At 47.5% G+C, this 9,711-nt stretch overlaps 1 protein-coding gene across 4 annotated transcripts; it reads right to left on the reverse strand.

Moving 5' to 3' along the window:
• Nucleotides 1-6,294, reverse strand: LOC4333256 (uncharacterized). 4 transcript variants are annotated; one of them, XR_003241206.2, is made up of 3 exons: nucleotides 6,138-6,283; nucleotides 4,069-4,165; nucleotides 2,549-2,755 (listed from the first exon to the last, which is right to left on the reverse strand). XR_003241206.2 is itself a non-coding variant. In XM_066308394.1 (2 exons), exon 2 carries the CDS (start codon nucleotides 983-985, stop codon nucleotides 371-373), a length of 615 nt encoding a protein of 204 aa, XP_066164491.1. In that variant the 5' UTR covers nucleotides 986-1,033; nucleotides 6,138-6,294; the 3' UTR covers nucleotides 1-370. The 4 variants fall into 4 exon arrangements, 1 of the variants encoding a protein (XP_066164491.1); XM_066308394.1 differs by lacking the exons at nucleotides 2,549-2,755; nucleotides 4,069-4,165 and adding an exon at nucleotides 1-1,033 and having other exon boundaries at nucleotides 6,138-6,294; XR_010739909.1 differs by lacking the exons at nucleotides 2,549-2,755; nucleotides 4,069-4,165 and adding an exon at nucleotides 1,602-1,735 and having other exon boundaries at nucleotides 6,138-6,276.
• Between the last annotated feature and the right edge of the window lie 3,417 nt (nucleotides 6,295-9,711).

Genomic DNA, 9,711 nt, shown 5'->3' on the forward strand with positions numbered 1-9,711 from the left:
TGCTTGAGGAGTTAATTGGGACCGAGGAGGCGATCATGGGCTTGGTTTGGTTTAAGATGTTGACGACGTGGTTGGGTGCATCTTCCTGAAGCAGAGTGTCCAGGAGGGTGATTGCCGCTACCGCGTTCTATTGCAGGGTGCGAAAAACCGCTGTCCCCTCAACATCTTGCTGTCCAATAAGTTCTCGTGCTCGTCGCCCGACCTCCAAGGCTCGCTGTTGCCGGTCCTCAGCCTCCTTCGCAGCCTGTTCGCGTTCCTGTTGCTCACGCTGCAGCCGGTCTCGCTCTTGTGCTAGTCGCTCCTCCTCCAGTCGGCGACGCTCAGCTTCTTGTCATGTGCGTTGTTCTTCTGCTTCTCGGGCTTGGCGCTGTTATGCCGTCTCGTTATTAGCCATGAAAACGCCAAAGAAGAGAGGCATGTAGTTGTCTTCGTAGCCTTCGTCGAAGTCGTCGAGGTTGCTGTAGTCGTAGTGGTAGCCGAAGTTGTCGTACTCGAGGATCTCCGTCGGTCGAGAGTCGACACCGGGGAAGCTGAGGTAGCCGTCCAATTCTTCCGTCGAAACTGTCCCGAGAGGCTGGAGTATGACGCCGACTTCCCTGGAGCTAGATTGGATTGGAGCAGAGACCAGATCCCGTCTAGACCTACGGGGAGGAGACATCCTTGTGGTAAAAATAGCAGCCAAGTCATCGGGGAGCTTCATCAGGATTGAAGGATAGGCCCCATCGTCTTGATCAGGTCGTGTCGAAGTAGATTGGATCTCTTCCGAGTAGTTTGAAGCCGACTCAGATGAGATGATCTTGGAGTAGATCTCGGCCGAGTTTGGGAGACCGAACGGGGCAGAGGCCTGACCTCTCCCTGACTGGTTCGGATCCGAGTCAAGGAGAGAAATATTGCCAAAGTCGTTAGTGATGAAGTCGAGGCTGCCGAACTGGAACGCCTGCCCGGGAGGGAAGACGAAGTCGTCGATGCCGGAGACAAAACCCATCGCACTAGTCGGCGAAAAACTTGACGCTACGCCTACCTGGCACGCAACCTGTCGAAACAAAATTTCAGCAATACAAAAAGGGGTAGCTATCAATCTGGAGAAGTGGATGGGTTTAGAGACACAGAATTTTATACAGGTTCAGGCCCTTTCAATGAGAAGTAATACCCTACTCCTGTCCATGGATTGGTCCGTCGAGTGTATTATTGATCGTATGATCTGGGAGAAAAGTTATGCCCCAAGAGGCACCCGGACCCCTCCTTATATAGGGGAAGGAGTCCGTATTACAAGGTACAGCCCATATTCCTAACGGAATAGGCGAGTAAAGATAAAATACAATCGTAAACGACTAAGACTCCGGGTATTTCCTTGATACACAAGTTTGGAATTTAACCCAAGTCTCTTAAAGATATTCTATCTACATACAGTACCCCTATACCCAGTCGGATATATATACCATGTGGGTATAGGGTATCTATAATCTCCACAGCTTGCTTGTCGTGTGTCCTTGTGGCTGCTCCTACTCTAAACGATGTTCGCAGCAAGCTACAGCGTCTCTGAGCCAAGCTGAGCCACCCCTTCCCCTGCTATTGCGTCGCTGAGCCACCACCTGCTCGCGTGTTGACCGAGCAGCACCGCCTACTCCCTCTCTACCGAGCAGCCGCTGCTCACGCCGGCAAGCGCTACCACTTGCGCCGTCGTAGCCTGCTCGTGAGTTGCTCCGGTGCCGCCACCTCCGTCGCATGCATCCACCTGTTTGGGATGGGAGAGGAGGATGGGTTGGATGGCTGGGTGGTGGTAACTGGTAAGTGTTTTTTACAGGGCTACAATGGTCTTTCTACATTTTGTAAACAATTTTTTCTTTACCTTATTCATTTTATTATCTTACAGAATCTGGACCCACCTAATGCCATCTAAAACAGGGGCAAACCGAAGCTTCAATTCAAAAAAAGTAGGGTAAAATCACAAACCCTAAAAAAGAGGGGCAAAATTACAATTGTAACTCAAAGTAAGGACAAGAACACAATTATCCCTAAAACTTTCTAAATACAATTTTTTTATAAAAATACGAACATTTGAATATCGATACTGTGCAGTTCCCATCGATAAAAAAAAGTTAAAAAAAAACTTGTATTCTTAGGAATTTGGGTAAAAATAGCCCAACTAGTAGGGAGGCCCAAAGGTGGGTATATAAGGGCGCGCATGCAGTCGTGGGCCTCCCAAGCATGTAGCTCGTAGCCCCATCCGTTGAAAAAAAAATAAAAGGAAAAAGTAACCAAGGTCCCTTAACTTGTCGTTGAGTTACAAAATCATCCTTGAACTGCAAAACCGGATACAACGTGTCCCCCAACTTACAAAACCAGTGCAAACTAGGTCCCTCAACAGTTTTGACTACGGTTTTAATTGACATGGCAGCTGACTCATGAGCGTGGGACCCACATGGGTCCCACATGTGTAGACCCCCGATTTTGAAAATCGGAAATCCTCTGTGTTTATCCGTACCAATCCCTGGATCAGTAGTTGGTACACACATACATAGTTGGATCACAACATATCACGAATGAATTCAGGCTAAAAGAGTTAAATACTTACATTAGGGCCAGGTAGGCCAACAACTATCAGAGAACAACAGCGGAAGACAAAATAATATAAGGGCCCGGTTAACATGCCACAGGCAGTCGACTGGGGAAACGAGACCTAGAACAAGACCGCACTCCGATCATCTTGTTGGATACGCAAGCGTACCGACAAGGGCTTCTCTTCAACACTCTCCTAAAAAATATATAAATAGCAAGGGTGAGTACCAACCGTACTCAGCAAGCCACCACAGCAACGATGCATATGATATAGGGTATTTCAAGGAATGGCTTCAGGTTCCTTTGCGCAAAGCAAGTTTTGCAAATCTTTTCACAAGCCTAAGACCTAGCATAGATTGATCAAATTTTAATACCAGTGTTCACATTAAACAACGACGGTTCTGTCCACCATCCATTGTGATCCCAAGGATTGCTTCCCCCCCATTGAGTCGTCATGGTTTTCTGAGGACGTCCACCTTCCCTCCTCTCAGGAAGTGGCTCCCACAGCATAAAATCATCATGCAATAACCCATCCCACACAAGTTAAGAATTTAGAGTCTAGCCAAGTGTAATACACGTCCCGGTGCTCAATAACCGCGAACACGGCTATTCGAATAGATTTGGTTTACTCACACTGCGGTGGATGTACACTTTACCAGCACTCCGCGACTGCCCAACACATGAGCCTCATCCCAACACATGAGATGCGTCACGGCAAAGCCTTTTGATAACCTCGCATTGGCAGTACCCGCTCCATGAACTTTACATCCTCATGCACTCTAGGCGTAATACGATTTCTAGCAGTGAGAGGAGTTCTGGCGCACCCGGGAAGGGAAGACTCACACATGCATTAAGTTATAATTATGTTTAAATTCTCACATGGCAGTCCTACCAATGGCGACACCACTGTAGACACCCGCCTCGTGGTCCTACCAATGGCTGCCCCACCGTAGAGCCCCTGCCTCACACATCAAGAAACCACTATGCATGGATATTGCCTCCGCTCAGCTATCTACTCCGCTAGGTCTATACCCATACGAGAAGTGCGGTTGTAGGGGGGTCGTTTCATGCTTAACTTCATGGCTCGGTCCTTAATTGACCGGGGACGGCACTAGCCTTTTCCGGACACCACCCAAATCCTCCGTCCGCCCCAGTCGAAAACAGTTGTTTAATTTTATTTCTCCTTTCACAAATCATGTCATCAACATCATGGCAATGTGGCGCTCATGTCTCCACATGCCGCATCTCAATTACCTTCCCAAAGGTAATTGCCCAAGCATATAGCATTTGATAAATATGAGTATGCATGATTCTAGAATAGCATTTCTAAGCAATTGTCATAATTGACAAGGACTCATACGTAATCATGGTTACAAAGATTTTAAGGGTAAACAACAATCAAGGCATGGCATAATCAAGTGGGATGTTCATCATTGCATGCAATTTTATTTGTAAACAAAATAATTTCGCAATTGGGATCAACATGTTCAAAGAATAGTGATGACTTGCCTGCTCAGGATAATCCTTATTCTTGATATAATTCTTGATCAACCTTCACCTCCTAGAAGTTGCAGACGTTGCCTCACGACTAACCGATACACAAGGTCTATAATACGCGAGAAAAACTAATATTCAACAACAATCAAATATGCACAATAAAATGTACTATTCGTGTTTGCTAATGGATTCCAATCATGCCAAGGGCTAAAGTTTCTTAATCTTTCTATTTTCATCGTGGTCTATTTAGGAGTTAACCAACATAGCATTTATGGTATACATATATATTTGGCTAATCGGCGGTTTAGTCTATCAAATGGCTATGGAAGGATTATGGCTATATATGCATCTATCTAAATAGCACGGTTACATACCAGAGGTTCTGTTGTTAGATGGATTTAGTATCAATCAAATAATGAATCATTTGTATTATTATTTAATTGATGGAGGCTTTGCTTTAATTATGAACATATTTTACTTGTCACAATAAATTATAAAAGGTTAATAATTATCCATGCTTTGTATGTTAGAGTTGTTTAGGTTAATCATATTATGGTTACAGATTATCCCATCACATAATTTTACAATGAATAATCCTAATCTACAATTGGACTTGGGTTATATAAGGTCAAGGTCTATAATTAGTATTTATCCACCATACATGTTTGTCATATATCCTCTTTAATTTTAATATGTGCAATCAAGCGATTTAATACTACAACGTATAGCTATAATGGACTGTACAGTATATGTGAGTGCACAATATCTTAATATTGAATCATTTATTTGAATAGCTGCTATTTTCTTAAGCTATATAGTACATGTGATTTTAAGTGGATTTATGAGTGAGTTACTGTCTATACAACTTAAGGGTCGATTTCCAACCTAAACATATACTACTGTATTGGAAATGTCGTTAATTAATTTCATATTGGTGGTTTAATCATACAAGCTCTGCTATTATTTCTCATAAACAAGTTAAAGACTCATCAACATGTGTTTATATTTTAGTCACAAAATATGAGGCTAAACATTATTTATATAGTTTGGACGTTATGGGTATAATTATATATTGACATGACATATATTAATAAATGGCACTAGTATTTCCTATGCTTTAATTAATTTGAAACAATGCTCCTAATTAGTTTACATAGGTTTTACAGTGAAAAAGCGTGTTAAAGACAATTATTTGACATCTACTTTACAGTACAATATCAATTTTATTTATTAGCACATTTTTAACTATTATGCATTATCTTAGTATTAGTTATTTAATAATTATAAATGTATTTTATAAAATAGTGAATTATATACCATTGGAAAGCTTATGAATTTAGATAAATTTAGGTTCAAGTTTCACTCAAATCCGAGTTAAAATGAGAGAGTTATGCTAGTTTAAAGTTTCAAATTTGAATAAATCCGAGAAATTGTAAAAAGGTACTGTTCCTAATCCATTATTTTTATTCCTAAACTTTATCCAAAACTCCAAGTGACTGACATGTGGGGTTTAGGATTGTATTTGCTTTCCTACTGGATTATTTTTCTAAAGCAAATCCTATGAACCATTGACAGGTGGGCCCACTCTAACCTCTCTTCTCTGTTCTCTTTTCTCTCTCTCTTTCTCTGTTTTCCTCTTCTCTCCCTCCAGACCGAGCGGGAGTAGCAGGGGAGACGCAGCGCGCGCGGCAAGGCCGGCCGAGGGCGACCCGACGGTGACCAGGGGAGGGAGCGGCAAGGCTCCGGCGTCCACCTGTCGGCAGTCACTGCGCAGGACGGCGCGAGGGCGAGCGGCGCCGCATGGCCGCCATGGCCGCCATGGCCGGGCACGGGTAGCTAGGTGCTAGGGCGATACGGAGGGTTTTCGACCAAATTGGTGAGGACGTGAGTATCTACGACGTGTGAGGGTTCCATTTTACTAACGAGATGACTACGAGGAGCTCCGGAATGGCTTGTCCACGGCGAGCTCACCGGCGGCAAAACGGTGGCCGGACCGGCACGGCGACGGTTGCTAATTGGTGAAATTAAAGGGGGCTCTAGTTTCTACGGAACTAGGGGAGGCCAGAGGAGCGAGGACTTACCGATAGACGGCGGGACAACGAAGATCGGCTGCAGTGGTGGTGTGGAGAAGAAGGTGCAGCACGCCCACAAGATGTTCGACGAAATGTGTACAAGGAAGAGGCAGAGAGGGATGGGGTTTTATGGGGGCTTGGCCTTGTGATGGCAGCCAAGATGGCGTGGGGAGGAAGGGAGATGGTGGGGATGCTTTTATAGGCAAGCCGGAGAAGATAAGCTTGCCAACCCATTGCCAACCGGGCTAGATGCTGGGCTAGAGGAGGATAGGGCATAGGCGCACATGGCATGGCGCCTTGACAGGACGTTCGCGCGGTGACGGGACGTGGCACGGGGCTCATCGTTGTGAGACGCGACGGACGACGGTGCAGCAGCGGCACATGGCTTGGCGGCGCGGGGCGCGACGAGACGGCGCGCGGCGTGGCAGCGAAGCCGACGCGACGGCGATGGCGACGGCGCGCGGCGCGGCGATGATGACGACGTGACGGCGAAGGCGACGGCACGCACAGAGGGGTGGGGCTCGAGACGATGCGACCGACAACAGCGACGGCGTGCGGCGGAATGGAGACGGCGCGGCGACGGCGACATGACGTGGCGGCGCGGCAGGGTGACGGCGGTGACAAGACGGCGCGCGGCGGCGCGGGGTGCAAGGCAGCGGCGCAGCACACGCAGGGGCGACGCAGGCCTCCAGGCGGAGCGCGGCAGAGGAGGGGTGGTGGTTAGGGAACCAAATCAAACACCTAGAGGGCTAATGAACAGTGCTAGCCAACTATTTTTTTATTTTAGAGGGTATTTTGCAATTAGGAAAAATATACTATTGCCACTAATTTTGTCACAATGTAAAATACACCAATCCTAAGTTACTCCATCGAAATTTGTATTCAAATTTAATATTGAACATATTTTTATTTTTATTATATATTTTCCTAAGTATTCCTATTTTCCTACTTTTAGGGCTTTGGTTGATTTATAAATTGAGAAAAGTTATAAATTAAATTTGTATTACTCCTATGCATTTGGGTGACCATATTAAGTGTCCAAGTGTGAATTTTCCCAAAATTTAATATTGTCCGATATTTAAGATTTATTAAAGATTCTATAATTTCCTAATGAGACCGTTATTAACACAGTAGCATTAGCTCAATTTATTTATATGTTAGTTTATTTGAATGATCATCATTTCATGTGTACTCATATTATGGCACCCACCTACATTATTCAAATATTTTAATATTTGATGAAATAGCTTAATGATAACTTTTCTTTTATTTGATTTTAATATCTTGTGCATAAATATTCGTAGGGTTAAATATATTCTTGTAAATTATATCTATTGCTTAAATGTCGATCTTTTCTTTACTTTCTTTGTGATCATTTACGGTTTGGCAAGCCATAGCAATCATAACAACCAGCATGCTGCAAAAGTTTTAAAAAGTTCGAAATTTTAGTAATTTTTATTGTGAGGAATTTTCAGGATGTTACAACATGTCAACCTCTTCTTCCCCTCCCCTCTCCTCCTACCTTCCTCTCTCTTTTTCTTTTCTCTCACTTTTCTCCTCAGTTGGGCAGGGCACCCGGCGGGTGGGGAGGAGGCCGGTGGGGGAGGAGGGAGTCCGGCGGCCGGCGATGGGCGACGAGGTGGCGGTGGCAACTACAGATTGTTGGTGGATGCCAAATCTGTAGCCATGGACCGCCGCTCGCCGGTGCTGCACGGCCTCCTGCGCCCACCCTCCCACGCCGCCACCGCCAAGGGAGGAGCTGGTCACAGGCGCGCAGCCGTCGGGAGCGGGGCGGAGCGGTGCGCGGCTGGGGGAGCACGGCGACAGGGGAGGGCGGGCGGGAGGCCGTGCGGTCCTCCCACCGCGGAATCCGTCCTCCACACCGCCTCCCGTGACGCCTCCGCCGCGGCGCCCCTCCTCCCAGCGCTCCCGCTCGAAGGCCTCGATGACGTCCTCTCCTTGCTCTCCCCCACCTCGCCGCCGAACCACCTCGTCCTCGGTCCTCCTCACAGCGGTTCTCGCCCTCTCTCCCTCCCCCATTACCGCGACCTCCGCTCACCACCGCGCTCTACTGCGTCCTCGCCATCATCACTCTACTAGGGCCAGCGTTGCCCCCGCCCATCTGCCGTCATGGGGTTCAACGGCGACGACAAGGAAGCGCCAGGACGTCGCCGAGGCCGGCCAGCTCCGCGCCTGCCCCGCCACCGTCGCCATGCTCCTCGCCACGGTCGTCATCGCCTTCTTCACCAACCTCAGCATCCTCTCCAACCTCCCGCACCGGGCGGCGGCTGCATCCAGTTCCTCCCCGCCGCCGCTACCTAGCTCCTTCCCCGGCGGCTGCCGGCCATGCCCCGCTCCTCCCCCGCTGGCCGTCGGCCGTGCCCACCACCTCCCCAGCCGGCCATCGGTCGTGCCCAGCTGCTACCCCGCCGCCCACGCGCGCTGCACCATGCCCAACTGCTCTCCGTCAATGTCGCCCGTGGAAAGTGGATGAGAGGTAGAGAGGTGGAGAGGAGAGGGGAAGAAGAGGCTGATATGTGGGATCCACGTGGGTCCGACGCTGAGTCAGCTGCCACATCGGACAAAACCGGAGTCAAAACTGCCAAGGGACATAATTTACACTGGTTTTGTAAGTTGGGGGATGTGTTGTATCCGGTTTTGCGGTTTAAGGATGATTTTATAATTCGATGACAAGTTAAGGGACCTTCGGTGTACTTTTTCCAAAAAAAAAATAGAAACCACAAAATGAACTACTTAGAAAGGAAATGGGATTTGGGATAAAAAAGGAAAGGGGCCTCGTCACACGAGCGGGGCGCATCTGACTCCGCTCGCGCGGTCGCGTCATAGCCTTTCTGCCTTCTACAATCTAAATCTCTTTCACACACGTGTGTGCTTGTGTCTCCTTCAGACATCTTTATGCAAAAATCCATTTTTTTTAGACGGCCCGCTTAAATTATTTGCACGCAAAAGTAAGGGTTTTTACGCATGCAGTGCTCTTAACTCACCCGCATGCAAAAATACCCCAAAGATTCCCACTCTCATTTTACTGAATCTCCACTCCTCTCTCTCTCCCATAACTCTCTCCCTGCACTCTTTCTCTCTCTCCCCACTACCCCACTCCCCCACTTCTCCCCACTCCGACGGCGACAGTGGCGATTGCGGCGGGACAACGAGGAAGGGTAGAGGAGGCGTGCGACGGCGCAGATCTGATGGCGGCCATCATCTGCTGGCCGTCGCCCACGCGGATCCGACGGCGGCTGCACTCCTCACGTGCGGCAGCCACGGATCTGGCAGTGGTGAGGCATGATGGTGGGAAGGCGCGGCGGCAGATCTGGTGGTGGGGATGTGTTGGTATTTCTTAACGATATTACTAGAAATATTCATTTCCCAGCAATGGCACGGAAATAGTTCTAGTATATTTATGGTTATAGAAGTAATCCGCAAGTGCACGGATATACCACTATTAGCATTTCACCTTGAACTATTCCAAGGTATCGTATTTATTTAATCCCAAGGGAAGATGTGAAAGAGAAAACCATGCTAATAATTATACACATATATATTACTTGCCTTCATCAAAGTC

Source organism: Oryza sativa, chromosome 3 (genome assembly GCF_034140825.1).
Source record: "Oryza sativa Japonica Group chromosome 3, ASM3414082v1".
NCBI classification, from domain to species: Eukaryota; Viridiplantae; Streptophyta; class Magnoliopsida; order Poales; family Poaceae; genus Oryza; species Oryza sativa.

Coding starts and splice junctions, on each gene's coding strand:
- LOC4333256 (XM_066308394.1), bottom strand. CDS start 985: ATGGGTTTTGTCTCCGGCATCGACGACTTCGTCTTCCCTCCCGGGCAG.